General features: G+C 39.5%; 1 protein-coding gene across 2 annotated transcripts in view; it reads right to left on the bottom strand.

The window, feature by feature from the left end:
- Positions 1–19,775, bottom strand: part of RPP30 (ribonuclease P/MRP subunit p30) — a 28,670-nt gene that overhangs the window by 7,867 nt on the left and 1,028 nt on the right. For both annotated transcript variants that reach the window (XM_047702375.1, XM_047702376.1), the window contains exons 2-6: positions 19,218–19,273; positions 18,572–18,628; positions 18,104–18,178; positions 14,942–15,013; positions 7,345–7,434 (exon numbers count right to left, since the gene is read on the bottom strand). In XM_047702375.1, coding sequence (XP_047558331.1) covers positions 7,345–7,434; positions 14,942–15,013; positions 18,104–18,178; positions 18,572–18,628; positions 19,218–19,273 — 350 coding nt within the window. The remainder of the gene's footprint in view (positions 1–7,344; positions 7,435–14,941; positions 15,014–18,103; positions 18,179–18,571; positions 18,629–19,217; positions 19,274–19,775) is intronic.

The raw sequence follows: 19,775 nt of genomic DNA, 5'->3' as shown, positions 1-19,775 counted from the left end.
AGTGAGGGGGCCCCCTGTGGTAGGAATGGAGGCTAAGGAGGGTGGGAAGGGCCAACTGTGCAGGTCTTTAGGACTGCAGGCACACTCATCTTAGCAGTGGGAAGCACCTGAAGGATGCTAGCTGGTTGCAGTGCTCTTCTGAACGAACAACAGAAGGATGGCAGGCACAAACTGGGCAGCCCCTGGCAAGTGAGTTTTTATTACCCAGAGGATGAGCTGGGAGTGGTCAGCTATGGCCATGGGAGGTCTACTTCTTAATGTTCACAAGGAATGGAAAAACGGGTCTTCCAGAACTGGCAGCCCACCTTAAACTAATTCAGGTGCACATGGAAGGCCCCTACTTTCCCTCCCTGAACTGAGACTCCCTTTTTCCTATCCCCTAATCCTCCCTTCATTAACTTGTCCTCTTGCCTTAAGGTTCTGAGATTTTAATTGTAGAATTCCTTACATATCTGATATTTGTTAAAATTTACATGGGATTTTCCATATTGCAACCTTCCCTGACAACTTCTTCCCACTTTTAAACCTTGGGCTTGTGTTGATTATTTCTGGGAATGGTGTCTGTGATGATACTCTTTGTGCCTAAGTTAAATGTGCACCTCGGTCTCCCTGCCTGTCTTGTACACAGCTGGAGAGCAGCATCATGATTATTTCTTTGTAAGACATAACTGCCTTTTATGCAAAAAGTGTTAAATGTATTTATATTCTCAGTAGATAAATAGTAGCTTATAGGAAAGAGGTTATGTAATAATGCCGCTCACCACAGATTATTCATATAAAAGGAACCAGGATAAAACTGGTGAATTATTCAATAGTTAAACCACAACACTTCCTTTAGCCAGATTCTCAACTATTTCCTTGGCTACTTCTCTTACCAAAATTACTAACTAGTCAAAGAAGCTGACATTTTTTTCTTCATCCTGCTATTTGCTGAACTAAAACACAAGGCAGTAGGATAGAGAAGGGGAGAAGATGTGGATGATACACAGACCTGGGGGACCAGGTCATAAAGTATCCCTAACTCTATCTAAAATTTTAGCCCCTTCTGGGGATGAGATCAAAATAAAAACTCTCTTTCACAGGGGGAGAGAGCGAAGACAATAATCAGCTTAATTAGTCTTTAAGAAAAAAGTTCTGATTTTGCTCTTAGTACATTAATCCAGTTCACTTTTAAACAGCTAAGAAAAGTCTGAGACAGAGAAATTATACATAATGTGCTATTGAAGGTTGTGAATATTTCTTACTATTTTTCAAATTTTTCAATGGATAAAATATAGACTCATTACCTGGGCCTGTTTCTAAGACCATTCTAATGTAAATTGCCTTAAGCTTGTCAAATGATTGTTCTTAACAGCCTCTTCATAAAGCATGACAGTGCCTGCCTGATTGGCTTTTGTTCGCATCTCTGACCAAGGTTCTGGAATAGGCAGATGATCAGATTTCTTTACTAATGAGAAGTAACAGTCATAATGACGCTACAAAGGGGAGGTGTGTGATACGTGAATCAAGAAAAAAACTGGTGGTAAAATTCCAAAAACTAAGCAAAGCTGAAGATGACAGGAAGAAAACAGAGAGTTGATTACCAGGCCAATATACAGATTCTCTGGTAATTTCATAAAAATTCTTTACTGAATTCAAAAGAATTCAACACCCTTTGGTGTAACATTATTTAAGGTAATTTGTTCATCTAATTCACTAATGAAAGTAACATAAAAAAGCAATAAAAAGTTTTACTTGTATGTCTGCTCCCATCTGCCCCATTCCCACCTCTTGTAATTACTTCTATTAATTTCTGTGTCTTCTTCCAGAGTGTCTTCATACAAACATAAGTAAATATGAATACATATTATTTTTCCTCTTTCTTACCCAAAAGGTAGCACACCATATTCTTGTTCTGACTCGAGGGCTTTTCTATGTCAGCTCCTAACTCCTGAATTCTGTTTTATAGTGGCACAGTGTTTCACTGGAGAGATACAGTGGCGTGTAATTAACCATGCCTCCATCAAGAAACTTTGGGCTGTTTCAATCTATCTGTAGAATAAACACTCAAGCTGGGTATTACGGGTTGAACTGTGTCCCCCCTCCCCACCCACCTGAAAGGTATGCTAAAGTCCTAACCCTAGGTGCATCAGAATGTGACCTTACTTGGAAACAAGGTTGTTGTAGATGTAATTAGTTAAGATGAGGTCACTGGTCTAAGATACACCCCTGATCCCAAGACTGGGGTCCTTACAACATGACAACCACATAAAGACACAGACACACAGGCAGACCATACTGCGAGACGAAGCCAGAGACTGTGGAGTCACACAGTTGCACACCAAGGACCCCCAAAGATTATTTACTGGCAAATCAGAAACCAAGAAGGGGCGGAGAAGGATTATCCTACAGCTCCTACAGGGAGCATGATCCTGATGATATCCTGATTTCAGACTTCTAGCCTCCAGGAGCATGAGACAATAAATCGCTGTTGTTTTGAGCCACCCAGTTTGTGGTGCTTTGTTTTGGCAGCCCTAGGAAACTAATACACAAGGTCAGAAAGGGAAAGCAGTTGTAATTTGGATGGTTGTTGCCAAATCACCCACTTCCCCATAGGGATCGTTCCAATTTACACTGTTCCAGCAACGTATGAGAATGCCTGCTTTCCCGCAACCTTACGGCAGAGTGTACATCAAACTCCCAGGTTTGTGCCAATCAGTTAGGTGTGTTTCATGTGAATTTTTCCTATAATGAGGAATTAAATATCTTTCACTTTTGAGGGCCATTTGTATTTCCTTTCCAGTGAAATGTCTTTTCACATTCTTAATCCATTTTGGGGGGGCTGTTCATCTGTGTTTTTTAGCTTCTCATTAGCCTTTTAGCTTTGAAATATGTGAAAATATTTTCACCAGTCTTTTAACCTTCTTTCTGGTTTTTTTGCCACACAAAAATTGTTGATACTGGCAAGTTTGCTAGCACTGGTCTAAGCACTGGATCGATAAAGCACTCAACACATTTAGGTTCACAATATGTGTGATGAAAAATAAAGTTTATAGAGCTCTCACACCCAACTCAAGTATATATGGCATCATTCCTGGAACAACTTCACTGCTTCAGACACTATTTGCTGGACACTTCTCAGTGGGGACTAATTGGACCATGAAGACAGAAATAGATTACAGTTAAAGGGAGTGCTGAGAGGAAAACATCAGGGAATATAACACATATAAGCACTGGAATAACTCCATAAACTTGAAGTCATTGTTGAATGGCAAGAACACTGGGAAAAAAAAAATCAAAGGGAAAAAAATCAAAGGAAGGTAAAGATATGTGCTGCTTAAAAAAATTGTTCTCGAAACCTGAAATCCTAAAGATCATGTTCTAAAATATAAGATTATTCTATGCTTAAGAGTTGTGCTAAAAGTAATTTTTTTTAATAAAGATTTTTATTTATTTATTTGACAGAGAGAAATCACAAGTAGGCAGAGAGGCAGGCAGAGAGAGAGGAGGAAGCAGGCTCCCTGCTGAGCAGAAAGCCCGATGTGGGGCTTGAACCCAGGACCTGGGATCATGACCTGAGCCGAAGGCAGCGGCTTAACCCACTGAGCCACCCAGGCGCCCCTGTGCTAAAAGTAATTTAAATAGCATTTCCCAGTGGGAAATGACAGCAGATTTAAAATCAGAGCTGGAGTACAATTCCGAAGTCAACTTGTGAGAGAAGTGTGAGCCACAAACTACCTGAGTCTGATCTTATCTGCATAATGGAGATACTTCACATCCACACGCCCTATGGCTGCTGGGCTGGAGCAGCTGAGAAAGTGCCTAAACCATAAGTAATGAGAAGTCACCTGACTGTCTAAGAAGACGAGCTGAATTCAACTTTTTGAAATCCAACTATCACATGATGAAGTTGTGATTTCCGTACAGGTTACTTAGACTCCAGAAGAGGTTTGTAGGAGATTTTAGAGGGAATTACATAACTGACATTACAGTGCCCCAAGCATGTGGTGAAGATAACTAAGGGGGATACAAGCTCTAAGTTGTACAAAGGAATGCTCTGATGTGCTGCTTGAGCTCCTGCGCCACTTTCATGACCCCAGCTGTCGTCATCTTCTAACTTTACTGAGGAATAACTGACAAATACAACTATACATATTTAAAGTATATAATACAATGATTTGATACACATATACATTGTGGAATGATTACTGAGATCCACACAACTGGCACATATATCACCTGACATAGTTAATGTAATCTTTTTTTTTTTTTTTTTTTTTGGTGAGAATGCTTCAGGTCTATTCTCAACAACTTTCAAGTACACAACACTGTACTATGAACTACAGTCACGCGAGTACATTAGAGCCTCAGAAGTTATTCTTCTTGTAACTGGAAATCTGTACCCTCCAACCTATCATCCCAACCTTTTGAGCTGATAACTGTCACATGGCTTAAGGCCTCTGGGAAGAAGACTAATGAATTAAGTATCTTAATGTTCCTGCTCTTCACCACCACAAAATAAAGGGATACATATCCTTCCTAAATTAAGATCTGTGCCCAATACGGTGATCCTTATAAAGTCAACCTAACAACTTTTCATGGCCAAAGACAAGTTTACTAACAAGTCCAAAGGAGCGTGCAAGGACCGGGACCTAAGATTAATTATTACTCTCATTTACCACATTTTCTATCCTTTCATGGTGAACATATTTCCATATTTTAATGTAAAATCTTAACAGCTCCATATATAGAATAGATATTATTAGATACAAATAATAAATACATATCATACAACTCTTACTTACCCTGAACAATAAGCTAGCTACCTCTTATTATATGTTTCCAGCTTACTCTTTCAAATAAAAAATGGGTGGTGAATAAATATGGACTTTTGTGCTTCCTGACCAATTCACACCACAGCCTACTTCTACACTAGATGAAGACTAAAAATAATCCTGCACAGCCCTTCCTTCCATTCCATCATCTAGTTTTTATTAAACAACATATGTAAAATGTTCACACCAGATTTTTAAAAAAGCAGACACTGTGTTAAATACTGCATATCCCTCTCGCTTGTCAAATTTTTACTTTTCAGAATTCTTAAATTGAAATAGATGAGAATTAAGCCAAAAATATCCATCAAACAGCAGTTTTCCTGTACCTACAGATGGAACTGGAGGGTGGGCGGTCCTACTGCCACTGTCCCCACTGCCATCCTCCTCATGCTGCCCCAGTGCCCCACTTCCCTCCATGCCCACACTTCTGCCAGACCCTGACAGCCAGATAAAGACTGATGACAAGGAGGATTTGGCCATGTTCCCCAAGCTGCACCTTGATATGCTAAATTTGACATATATTCATTCGACTGACAAATTCTAAGGAGCATCCATTGCAGGCAAGATTTTGCGGATAATTAAAAAGACCCAGCCCACAGCTGGTGCACTCTATAAGCTTACAATCTGGGTTGAACAGTAGGGCACATTCATAAGGAACTAACTGAAAGCCCTTGCCAAAACAGCCATTGAGAAGCCTACCATTGTTGAAGGACATGAGGAGTTATGTGCTGTGCACTGCTGTCCATCTGTTCCATGGAATTGGCCTTAGCAATCCATGCTACTATCTCCTCCCAGTCAAGGGCACAGTACCATAGGTGGGTTTACTCAGGCAAAGAAGTCTAGAAAATGGCCTTCCTTATTTATTAAGACAAAGAGAGAGATAAAAAAAAAAATGTAAGCTGAATAGCAATTTACAGAGTGGCTATTCCACCTAACTGCAGAAATTGGACTGGTAGTTGGAGGCTGGTAAAAAGTCTTGGCAAACTTCTAGAGACAGAGCTTGTTATCTCTGAAGAGGAACAATATATGAGGCCTATGAGACTGCCATCACCTCGGGTACTATATTTGTTTGTGCCTTTTATCGCAGGTAGCTGGAGCATTTCAGAGTTCTCTTTTGACAGGGTACCAACCAGAACTTTCCCCATCCTATGACTGATGGGCTAAACGGCTTCTCCTTGCTAGCCTGCATTTACCACACTGCACAGGTGACCTGCTAAAAACAACACAGATCTCCAACCCGAAAATGTGATGATTCAGGATTGTTTTTAGGGTTTATTTTTTTAAGTACCAGCAAGAAGACAGGAAACATGATTTGAGCTTAGTAAATACTGTTTTATGTTCAGTAGCACTCTCTGTATTTATCAGAAAAGAGCTGGTTTATAGTTTTCCCCTTACATATACGACTTTAAAATTTTGAGTCCTTTTCAAGTTCTTTAGTAGCATATTTTTAGGGCTGGAACATAGGCCAACTTAAATTTTTCCACACAGATTCAATTTTTGCACACCACATAGATCAATGTTCTCTTTTCACTGTCTCCCCCTACTCTTGGCCTCGAGCCAATTCCTTAGCAGCGGCGACAGCGAAAGAAAGCTCGAGGAAGTTGTGATTCCACAGAGACAGAAGAAGAGGGGTTATTGATCTTGAAAAAGTGCTTAAGTTTTTAATTTTCCAATTCTGACAGGACAGGGTATGGAATCTGGACTGCCTGTGAGACCCTTGGTCTCCTTCGAGAGGAATTCTTGAGAAGGGGAGCCAGGTTTGGAAGCTGCTCTTCTGAAACAGCATCCTAACCCTTCCCCAGGACCCGGCTGCCTGCGCAAACAGCTGACTGCCGTGCTGACCCGGCAGCCATGGAGGTCAAGCTCTACCACCTTTCTGATGAAGACTGGCAAGAAGGTGTGACAGATGGAAGATAAAGGGTTGGGAGAAACAAGAGAAACTACATAGAAAGGTAAGGAGAATTCCATTGCAGAAACAGGAACAAAACTTTCCTGAACACATGGCCACCTTCTAAGGTTATTATAAAAGTGATCCTGGGCTTTTGCGTCAACCAGCAAGGTTCAGGGTAAATCTTCATCCTGGACCTCGAGCTTGGACCTCGTCCGCTGGGCGTTCCGCACCCGGCTCCCTCCTCTACACACCCGCCCGAGCTAGCTGGTGCCTCAGGAACCCTCTCTGTTTTTTTCCCCTACCTCTTCTTTCTAGATTGCCCTATCCCCTTACTGTTCAATGCTCAGGCTCTAAGTGTCTGTGATTATGGCTATCCTTTTAAGAAATATCCTTCATTAACTCTGGCTTCTAAGGTCTTTTAAATGCATCTTAATAATTTACTGGATAATTTTTGTTTCAAGTTCCCTTTCTACCTCTAGTCAGCTTTCAAAAATGAAAATCCTCTTTCCTAAACTGCCTATTTATCACCCAGCCTTCAGTTTTTCCTTCTAAAGAATACTAGGTCCTTCTGACCCTTTTCCAGTTCGTTAACGTGGGTTTGTACAGATTCACATATAAAAGAGAAAGTACAACACTCACCACATTAATAGGTGGTCTTTTGAAGTAAAATGGTAGTTTCTCTGTTACGGTTATGCAGACTAAATCCACATCTAAATGTGTACAAGCGACCTGTCAAGAAAAAAACAAAAACAAGAAAAATAGGTAAAGACGAAAGAAAGAAATGGCACACATTAAGAATGGGAGACATAGTCAAATCTGATTTAAGGAAATATAAATTATATATGGTTCAGTCCACAGGCATCATAATGGTATTGAAATGTATCTGTCAATGATTAGCCACTCCTTCACATTCGGTTTGAGTGGTTTAACTGTAACCAAGCTGGAGCACAGTGGTATGTCCACGGATCATCTCACCAGACAGAGCCTGGAGACCCTCTAACTCACGGTTGCTACAGAAGGGTGGGATGCTAAGAGAGGCTCAGTTTCCGGAAGGCTACATCAGATTGTTCCAGAAAGTGGTAACTAACTGTTCCGAAATCCAGGAAGAAAAACAAGCCAAAGGAATATGTGCATGGTCCATTTATTCCACAGATTATTTATTTTTCTGCCAGGAACTGTCCTAGGACTGTGGCTTCTATCAGACTACTGAGGGGCTAGGATACTAGCATGGCCCTGCTGATGGCATTTTGTTCCAACTAGAAGAGAAATAGTCTACGTAATGGGTGTAATGCATAAGTTGTCTCCATAGAGGGGAAAGAGATGATAAGAAGCAGCAGTGGGGGGAGGAGGAGGAGATGGAGAAGGAAGGTGGTGGTGGTCAAAGCACAGTTGTTACAAATCAAATGATGCTGAATGTATTTTTCAACTTCTAAGTTCCCTTTCCTTTGTTCTAATTTTTGTTCTTGCTTATTGATCAGTACTTTGCATTTACCTCCAAAAGAGGTTTGAAATGGCTTTAAAAAAAACGAAACAAAAACATACAAAGGAAAATAGATGAGGAAAACAGAATAAAAAAAAATCAGAGGAGCAAAATAAAGCTGGGAGAAGATTACGAGCATAAGAGTATATGCCAAAACCACTGCTAGAAGATGCGTATCTGGCTCTGATTAGGCCTTTACTTGATTTACAGTGACAGAAAGAACTGTCTGTTTTGTAGTGTATTGAGAACAAGCCTTACTGACAATGCTGGTGTAGACAGGCTTGATGAACAAAGTCAAAATGCGAGGTTGGCTATGCTGGCAAACTAACACCAGGGCTCTGGCCAGAGGGGAAGGGCAGAGTAAGGAAGAGGGATAAAGAGCAGGTAATAATATCCCCCATATGATCAGCTTGGACTTTTAGCAGTGACAGGAATGTCACATCTTGCCTTTCTTCTTCAGAATTCCCACTTTGGTCATTCCTACCCCCACTCCAGGGCTTTAGGAAGAAGCAAGCAGTGATAGAGACTGCCTGGCTTTAGACGCTCATAGTAACTTAGTAAGCCTGGGAAGTAACACTGTTTTGGCAGAAACACTTGGCTCATAAACAATCTGCCCCATCCCAACTGCTACAGCTGTCTACCTCAAAAAAGACTCACTGAGAATTTGATAAGAATGGATGAAAAGCTCTGAATAGAAGATATAACAAATTCAGCTCTGGTCACCATTTTTAAGCTATCAGAATAGCAAAGATCCACGAGTTCAGTAATCCACTGCTAACAAGAGAATGAATAAACAGGCACTCACAGGGTCTTTGAATCAGTACAGGGTCTTGAAAAGGATTTTAGCAACAGGTGTCAAAATTTTAAATGCACACACCAGCAATTCACCTGTAGGAATGTATCCTGTAGAGAGCCTGTGGAAATATATTCTATAGCCTTATACCCAACAAACGCTCAAGAATATTAGTGCGAGGAGAGTCATTGCAATACCAATCACCAAAGACTAGACACAACTTGATATCCCTTTATTTTACTTCAATAAAATATAGTCCCTTTATACAACAGAGTATGAGGACTCCAAGGGAATGAAGTACATCTGTTAATTGATATTATGGAACCATATATACTGTTAGGTGAAAAAAAAAAGCATGGTATTAGGAAGGAAGGAAGGGTAGAAGGAGGAAGAGGGGAATTAAGGAAGGAAGGAGTATGTATATAATTACTGCTGAGAAGATACCCAAAAACGCCAAAGGAGAAAAGGGAGAGTTTCAGATGGGAAGAAAAGTGTACATTTCAATGCATGGCCCTTTGTCCAGTTTGAACTTATTATCATTGTTTTTCATCTAAAAAAAAGCAGATTCATTTTTTTAAAAGCCCATTAAGGATTCTTCCTCAGAATAAAGCTAAATTAGGTTCTTTTTTTAACAGATATATTGCTCATTTTCCCCCTCTTACATAATGGCAGCTAATTAAAAACAATCCCTTGTGTTGGTGTAAGTACATATATTATAATAAACGTTCATGTACAAAGGACAGCTCCACTTGGCTCCCTCTGACACCTCAAACTTAAAATGTTTCGAACTGAATTCTTTTGTTATTTAACTTTCTTTTTTAATCCAAGTGTTTAACTGATACACTTAGGAAACTATAAAATAACAGCTCATTTTACATTATAATGATATACTTCCTAAATCACTAAAACAGATTATGTTAATATACTATTTGCAGTTGAGAACCTGATTATAGTGGTTTTGCCAAGTTGCGTATCAAGCCATCTCGGCTCTTTTCACCTTTCAGGGACTTCTATGAGGATTTAAGGAAGGCATAGTCTCCAAACTGCACATACGCACAAATACATTTACTTTTGATTCAACAGAACTGGGAGAAATGGGAGGGTAGGGGTTCAGTCTTCCACAAATCCCCTACATGGGTGTCGGGTTAATACATGTTGGTACTTTATGAGAAATAAGATGTAAGGGAGAGCCAGACTTACCCAGAGAAAAGCTAGATGTCCATCAAGGGTGACTCTCCGTCTCAAGTTGTGTGTATATAAATTCCTCTGAAGAATTTAACTAAACTGGAAATTATCAGGTCCTACTCCTGGTAATAAACTCAGTAATAAGTAGGGCCTAATAACCTGCACTTTAACAAACAGCCCTGTCAGTTCTGAAGCTGGTGGAGCCAGCTTGAGGAGCACTGCCTGGAAGGTACTCCCTCTCCTGAGGAGCCTCCGGTATTGCACACATGGTTTCCGACAACACTCTTTGAAGGCTACCGCACGGATTTCGGAAGGTAAAAAACAGACCTTCTATTTCCCTTTATTTTTTAATTCATTCTCTTAAAACTTGTTTTGTGTGCGTGTATTATTTAAAAAAACACACTGACATAATGGAACATACACATAATTTATAAGAAAATAAACAAGGTACTGGGGATAAAGACTCAATTTTTTTTTTTTTAAATTGATGGAGTACAAAATCAAAGTACTTCAAAGCACACTGGACTAAATAACTTGAATTTTCCTCATCCTGTTCAGTTGCTTTAAATCCTAAATGGGAGTAACTCAGAAGTTCCCGAGCTTCTATGTAATGCCGCCTGCCAAAATCTGTGGCCATGGACTCCCCTTACAGTCTTTCACCTCTGCCTTAGCCCCTAGGGTAACTCTGGAGAGGGAGGGTTTTTCCATGAGATATCTTCCAGATACTCCGAATGGAAAATCATATGTTATTTCCCATGGAAACAATGCTATTTAAGGTGGTTAGATTTTAAACTACTAAGTGTTAACACATGTGTGTGTGTGTATTTGCTTTTATGACTCATTTTAGAGACCTTAGTTTTAGAATATCACATCTACAGGGATGCTTGCTTAAATTCTAGATAATCTACTTAAAAAACCAAACAAATAAAATCACTTAAAGAATACAACCTGCTAAGCTACACATTGCTTGCATCTGACCCAGTTCCAAACCATGATATACTTGTAAAACCTTTAGGATTAAAAGAAAAATGTCTCTTAAAATTGATTTTCTTTAGAAAACAAGGAGAGTGCTAACTTTAACTGCTCCTTAGTGAATGGGAAAGATGTGGACAGATATAAGGAAGATGTTCCAATTTTAGAATCTATTTTCATGTAACTTTTCATGTAACTCTCTGCATAGTCTGTTCCAAACAAATACCTTGTATGTTATTTATAGTTTTATTCTATCTTCAGGATTATTTCTGACAGTTCTACCTACCATACAAAGCATGTGTTCATGCTTTTGAATTCACACTTTTGAATAATTGGAGAAAAACAAGTACAGCTGACTCATTAGCAACCTAGGATTAAGGGGTGCCAACCCCTCACTCAGAAAATCTACGTATAACTTCTGATTCCCCCCAAATTTAACTTCTGTTGACCAGAAGCCTTACTGATAACATAAATAGCTAATGAACATGTTTGTATATTACATACTGTGTTCTTACAACAAAGTAAGCTAGACAATAAACGTTACTAAGAAAAACATTAGGAAAATACATTTACAGTATTGTATTTATTGAAAAAAATGTGCACAAAAGTGGACCGTGCAGTTCAAGCCCATGCTGTTCAAGGGTCAACTGTAATAAGATAAAATTGCTAAATGAAATTTTAATGTATTCCAAAATTCCTGGCTCTGCTATATACTACCCAAGATTTAAAGCAAATCATTTAGCCCAAGTCTCAACTTTCTCTTCTAAAAAATGAGGATAATAAAGTATATTTGTTCTGTTTATTCCCAGGATTATTGTGTTAAAGAAATAAATATGTAGAAGTTTCTGGGAAAATATATAAACACATGCTTCTCCACCATGTTATATAACTATCAAAATGTAAATTGTGTGTACTTCAGAATCAATTAAAAAAATAAATGGGCAACAAAAAATTAGGGACACTGCCAACTTTCAGTCTACATTATAAGTGAGTTGCTATTACTTAGAAAACTAAGCTGCTATTCAATGAACTTGGATATGCTCATATTCCTCCTTGGGGTTTCAATATTGAATGAGAATCTCCTATGGGACTTGAAAAAAACAACAAAACAAAACAAAACAAAAAAAACAGATATTCTAACCCCAAACCTAATGGATCTGAATCTCCAGTGGTAGAGATCTGAAAGTGCCTGGTTTTCACTAGTTCCACAGGGGCTTCTGATAACTAAGAACCATTTGATCCCACTCACCTTTTTCTGAAACAAAATTCTTGATAACTACTATAGTTGAGCATTTTATGAAGGGCATCACCAAAGTAAAAAAAAAAAAATCACAGACAATTTCTGCTATTTCCTTGAAGTAATATAAACAATTAAGAATTGATAGTTGCCTTAAAAACTAAATTTAATCACACATCAGCCTCCTTTGTTAACAGCTCCACCTACTGGATAAACCGAAGGAAAATCATCCTACAATTTTAGAACACATTTTGCTTAAAAATGAGTGCTTTATGTAGAAGAATGAAACTTGACCATTCTCTTACACCGTACACAAAAATAAACTCAAAATGGATAAAAGACCTCAACGTGAGACAAGAATCCATCAGAATCCTAGAGGAGAACATAGGCAGTAATCTCTTCGATATCAGCCACAGCAACTTCTTTCAAGATATGTCTCCAAAGGCAAAGGAAACAAAAGTGAAAATAAACTTTTGGGACTTCATCAAAATCAAAAGCTTCTGCACAGCAAAGGAAACAGTCAAGAAAACAAAGAGGCAACCCACGGAATGGGAGAAGATATTTACAAATGACAGTTCAGACAAAAGGTTGATATCCAGGATCTATAAAGAACTCCTCAAACTCAACACACACAAAACAGACAATCATATCAAAAAATGGGCAGAAGATATGAACAGGCACTTCTCCAATGAAGACATACAAATGGCTATCAGACACATGAAAAAATGTTCATCATCACTAGCCATCAGGGAGATTCAAATTAAAACCACATTGAGATACCACCTTACACCAGTTAGAATGGCCAAAATTAGCAAGACAGGAAACAACATGTGTTGGAGGGGATGTGGAGAAAGGGGAACTCTCTTACACTGTTGGTGGGAATGCAAGCTGGTGCAGCCACTTTGGAGAACACTGTGGAGATTCCTCAAGAAATTAAAAATAGAGCTTCCCTATGACCCTGCAATTGCACTACTGGGTATTTATCCCAAAGATACAGATGTAGTGAAAAGAAGGGCCATCTGTACCCCAATGTTTATAGCAGCAATGGCCACGGTTGCCAAACTGTGGAAAGAACCAAGATGCCCTTCAGCAGACGAATGGATAAGGAAGATGTGGTCCATATACACTATGTAGTATTATGCCTCCATCAGAAAGGATGAATACCCAACTTTTGTAGCAACATGGACGGGACTGGAAGAGATTATGCTGAGTGAAATAAGTCAAGCAGAGAGAGTCAATTATCATATGATTTCGCTTATTTGTGGAGCATAACAAATAGCATGGAGGACAAGGGGAGTTAGAGAGGAGAAGGGAGTTGAGGGAAATTGGAAGGGGAGGTGAACCATGAAAGACTATAGACTCTGAAAAACAATCTGAGGGGTTTGAAGCGGCGGGGGGTGGGAGGTTGGGGGAACCAGGTGGTGGGTATTGGAGAGGGCACGGATTGCATGGAGCACTGGGTGTGGTGCAAAAACAAGGAATACTGTTATGCTGGAAAAAAAAATAAGAACAAAAAAAAAAAATGACCCCCGCCCCGCCAAAAATGAGTGCTGTGAAATGTGTAACAATTGTGAATCGTCCTGTACCCCTGTGGCAAATAATACAATATATGTTAATAAAAATAATAAAGTAAAAAAAATGAACTGGCTATAAAATTAAAACATCAAAGACCAGTACATTTTTCTTTTTTTCTGCAGTATCCTTTTGGTGAGTATAGTTTTGGTAGTTGGCTATTTTCTTGAATCTAGATAAAAACAACATTCAGAACTTCCTAAAAGTAGCTATGCCTATTTTACAGAGTAAAACATTACTGAAAAACTGTATTACAGCTGATTTTTGTTTTTTCCTATAATCACTTAAAATGTACAGATTGAAAAAAATAAAATACCCAGTGTGCTCTGTTTCAACTTGACAAAATGACCATGCATGCTCAACAATGTTCCCTCCTGAAAAGTCACGGCAATGGCAATTTTAAAAATACAAAAGGAATTAAATTCATAAAGGCACAAAGAACACAAAGGGCAATAGAATCAGCAGATGGCTGATTCTGAAGAACTTCTGGAAGACTAAAGGCCGACATGATCTTGCTAGCATATGGACCACACCTCAGAGCACGCAAAGGAGAAAGCCAAACCAGAAAGGAGATCTCTTATGCCACAGCAGAACTCTGCACCTTTCTTCCCTCATGGGTAGCAATGCATGGTACAAAGGGCAGAAACTGAGGTGATTTCAGAGCTTTGAATGAGACAGAATAACATTCACCTAAGAGACATTTCAGATGAATGAATGAACAAGTGAATGAAGCAGAGATAAAGAGACAGAAAAAAACCTTGAGAGACTCTTTCAATCTGAGCCCAGCAAATATCCAGCAAGATGAATAAAACAAAACAAAACAACACATGCCACCTAAGCACCCCCTTGTGAAATTTCAGAATCCCAGGCATACATGAAAAATCTTAGAAGTTTCTAGATGGAGTGTAACAGATCACCTGCAAAAGCAGAACATCAGACTTCTTACATAAAATTATAAACACTATTTTCTTTCACTATCTGTTACTTACATACTCACATGGAAAAGTTTTTCTGTCTTTGGAAAAACAGCAACGATATCATACAGCCGGACCCTTGAAGACGTTGCTCTCTAGCAGTACAAAAAGAATGTTATTGTACAATAACCAAGAGTGTACACATGGAATTCTGACTTGTAGTCTAGCTGCATTTATTTTAATCACTTAATATTTCTTACATGCCATTTCTGCTTTGCTTTGTATGCGGACAGAGAAACCCACCTAAGCATACGAGGTTTTAGACCCCACCCATCACCCTCCTTCCCACATTGTAACCCTTTAACTGCATACCAAATTGTGCTTGTGATATAAAAATCAAATTGGATAGCTGGTGCTCTTACACATGAGTGGAGGAGGTTACCAGATATTTCTGAGCACCTACTGTGTGCAGGGCACTGGGGATATGAACTCATTCAAGGCATGTCTGGGCTCTCAGTGGAATTCACCATTTTTTTATGAGACAAGAAATACACACACTAAACATGATACAATTAGGCTCACAATAAGAATACTGTTAAGTAAAAATTAAAATGCTAGATGTGCAAGAAAATACCTGATAGTCCTCTGACAGTAGGAGAGGGATAGATCAGTTAAACAGTTATTGCTTAAAAATGAAAATCTCAAACTTAACACCATATGTGTATGTCTATGAAAAGGTTGGAAAACTACGCAGCTGAGCCCTGAACATGGGTTCACACGACACAGGTCCACCCATACATTCTTTTTTAAAAAAATAAATCTAGTACAGTACTGTAAATATTATTACTGTTACTGTTACTATAATGTTACTGTTATGTTATTAGTAAGGCTTCTGGTTGGCAGTGATGCCATTAGTAGTGAAGTTTTGGGGGAGTAAAAATTTATACATGTATATTTAACTATGTGGGATAGGAGTAATGGGGGTTTGTGCCCTCATCCTTGGCATTGTTCAAGGCTCAACTGTATGTTCAAACATGGTTTCTGAATGATGGAATAATATGTGATATTTCTTCTTTGCCTGTTTGTACCTTTAAAGTTTTTACCTCTGATTTTGTAGAAAGAAAAGGCATTCTAAAAATCAGAGCAGGAAAGGGGAGGGGTGAAGAGAAGGAGAAGCAGGCACGAAGGAATGCTGGGCAGACATGCTGACACAGGGCAGACCCCAGGTCTTAGAAAAGTTAGGACCTAGGATTCTGTGCCCTCTGCTTGCCCATTCCCAATTGAAAAGGGACAAAAAGGGCTTACCAGGATGCTCATGATAACAAGAGAGAATGAACATCTTTGTGACCCATCAAAAGTCAGCTCCCTTTAGGTCTATCTGGGCCCAGAGAATCAGAACCCTGCCTTGCAGTTGCATAAAATACCAGAACTTGGCTTTCCACTTTTGTTTTTAAGCAATGTTAATCATTATAAAAGAGGCCAGCCCTTCCTTGATGACTCCTGTTCTATGGCAAAGGAGTCCACTCCAGCTCAAGATAAAACTGCTCACATTTTCAGGATCTCTCTTTCTCTCTCCTTCATTAGATCCTTCCCATCAGCAAGCATACTGTTCTCTCCCAGCTACTAAAACCCAGAGATAGCAGGTTCTTGTCTGCCAACCTCCCTGTGCCTTCTGTTCCCCTATGGAGTCAACTTTGCAAGCAAAGTCAGCATCACACACTGTCTGCATTTCCTCCCGTCCCTATCACTTCCATGGAGGTGGTTTTTTGCTAAGGCAACCAATGACTTCTTGTCAATATTCCAAGACATGTCTGAGCCCCTCTTCTGCTGGACTACTCGGGCTCGAAGATGCTGCTGACCCTTCCTCACGTTTCCCTTCTCACTTTGCCCATTGTCTTCATATTTCTCACAGTCCTGCCTCAGTCTCCAGTTCTAGCTCCCCTTCTCTGCTCCACCATTAAATGCTGAAGTTCCTCAGGACTCTGTCCGAGAACTTCTTCACACGTCCACACATGAAGCAGGGATTCTCATCCATTTCCATGACTTCTTTTACTCTCTACAGAGCAACTGCTTCCAAATCAGTCAAATCAGTATTTTTAATCAGATCCCTCTTCTGAGGGCCACGCCCCTTTTTCCAACTACCCATTTTACAAACGCCACTGGAATCCTTACAATAACCCATCATGTGCCAAACACAGTGCCTTCAAAACTGCTTTTCTTTTTATGTCCTGTCTCAGGAAAAGGTACCACCATCTACTTAGGGCTGATCAGGCAGTGCTGGGAGCCACCACCTACATCCAATCAACCATGGAATCCTGTCAATCCTCAGCCCCTGCCAAGCCTCTTAAATCCCCTCCACCCCTCTGATCCAGTCTCTATAATGGAAACATCATAATTTCACTCCCTCATTTAAAACTTTCAAGGGCTTCCAACTGCTTACTGGACTAGCTCCCTAACCTCATCCCAGGTTAGCCAGCTCACAAGGGTGAGCCCTACTGGTGTTGTTTCATTTCCCAGAAAACACCATGTTTTCTTGGGACCCAGAACCTGTGCCTAATCCATCCTGTCTGTGGGAACACTCTCATGTGCTCAGCACCTACAGAACACTTACTGATTCTTCTGGTCCCAGGTGGAACATCACCTTCCTCAGAGTATCTTTTATTTACTACCTCCAACTCTTCAAACATTCCTCATATTCTTAATTATCTGTTTAGTGCTTGTCTTGTCAATTAAACTATAACCTTCTTAAGTTCAACAATCCTGTCTGTCTTATTCACAGCAATATCTCCGGCACCCACTGTACATCTGGTTCATGTGAGTTCAATGAAGAACAGTTGTCAAAGGATTTGTTAACTGTGGTACCCCTGTATCTTTGCCAAGAGTAGAAGAGACTGTTATGTTATATGAATTCTGAGGATAAGGAGAGTAGGCAGGTATCCTAACTGGGGGCGGGGGATTCAGGGATTCAGAAGGTGGTGAGGTTCAGGCTGCATGGGTGGCTCGGTGGGTTAAGCATCTGCCTTCGGCTCAAGTCATGATCCCAGGGTCCTGGGATCGACCCCCATATTGGGCTTCCTGCTCTGTGGGGAGCCTGCTTCTCCATCTCCTTCTGCCTGCTGCTCCCCATGCTTGTGTTCTCTCTGTCAAGTAAATAAATAAAACCTTAAAAAAAAAAAGAGTAGGAAGTGAGGTTCAACATGAACCAGTACAACTTAAAAGGCCAAAAAGAAGAAAAATTAACTTACCAAAACATTACAGTGAGATGGATCTGAAACGATAATCGTCAATCTAGTTAAAACTTTGATCGGTCTTGATTTTCCCTATAATCAAAAACATTCTATCAAAAAAAGTTCAAATGCCAATGACTGACTTTCCTCTTTACCAGTGGGAAGTAGTCATTAAAAGGTACCAGCAATAAAAGATAGTGACGATCAGTAAAAGCTAGTCTTCATTACCAAGGAATTTATAATATAATTAGTAAAATAAAGATGTACATGTGTTAAACTACATAAAGAGATTAAAGGTTATAGGACTTCAGGAAAAAAGATCATCAGAGAAGTACTGAATTCATAGTAAGTGAATACTTCATGGAAGAGCTGAGTTTTGTGGAAAAGTAAGACTGGCAGAGGAAGGAACAGTGCCCGTTAGAAAACCCTACATAAAATTGGGCATATTTGAATAGTATTATGGTTCTTAAACAACAAAATACCCACCTGTACAATTGGCAAAGTTGTAAAGAGTTCAGAAACAGCTACTGGTTTTTCAATTTCCTATAAAAAACAATAAACAGTCACCCTACATCATACATGTTAAAGGAATGAAGCATAATGGAAAACTTATAAGGGGTTTTCAGAAAAGTTAATTTCTGGTGTAGGGAAACACAAGTTTAAAAAAAAAAAGTAAAAGGAAGAAAGCTGGAAATCAGAGAAGCGGTTGGGAACATCAATGGAGAGGAGAGATGAAAAACAGTTTTTAGACTGAAATAATCTAAAAGGTACAGTTGTTGGGCCTGAAGAGAAATATACACATTTACATGCATGTTTAAGAGGGGAATTGGTAATGAGTCCATGTCAGTAAAATAAAAAGGAGTAATACTGGGATTACAATTCAGTCAATGACAACGTACTTTTAAAAATTACTTAAAGTTGTTTAATTAACATCACCTCAACTTTAAGAATCTTTCTACCATGCCCTAATACTTCACAAAAACTTCGCACTGACTCAACTGTTAACATGTAAAATAAGATAGTACACAAGAGGGTGCATTTAAGAAATATGCTCATCTGTAGCTTCCACATTACCAATATAAACAAAGACAATTGTAAATGCTGGTTATTAACTTCAGAAATTGTTTTTTACCTGTTTCTTTTCCTTGAATTCAACAACATGATTGATGGCAACAACTGAATAGCCAACTAAAAAGAAAAATCAAACATTCTTGTTAAATGGGACAACCTTTTCCCTGTATGTACAGGCTCGGCTCAATTCATGTCAAGATTAGGGGTCAGTAGGAACAGTGGTTGTGGATACCGGCTCTGGTGTCAGACCACCTGCCTTCACATCTACGGGTTATCACTTACAGTTACAAGTTACTTTACTTCAAGCTTCAGGTCTTCAACTATCAAATAGTGTTAACAGAACTTACCTCACACAACTGTCATGAGAAAACAAGATAATAAGCACAGGATGATTGATAGCAGTGCGTGACACAGAGACAGGGCTCTGTTTGACTTCTGTGATTAGCAGGATACTTTTTCTTCTAGCTCATTTCTTTTGCTTTTTACCCTCTCTACTTCCCTCAGAGTCCCTTTTCCTAGGAAGAAATGGAGTAATCACTCCTTCACACCACTGCTCACCACCCCTTTCCAGCTGCCCACCATCAGTAGACTGGGAACTCTCTGGAGGCCAGGGCTTTGC

The sequence above is a fragment of the Lutra lutra genome, chromosome 14, assembly GCF_902655055.1.
Source record: "Lutra lutra chromosome 14, mLutLut1.2, whole genome shotgun sequence".
Lineage (NCBI taxonomy): Eukaryota > Metazoa > Chordata > Mammalia > Carnivora > Mustelidae > Lutra > Lutra lutra.
The sequence above is the reverse complement of the archived record's forward strand: the minus strand, read 5'-3'. Positions and strand labels throughout refer to the sequence as shown.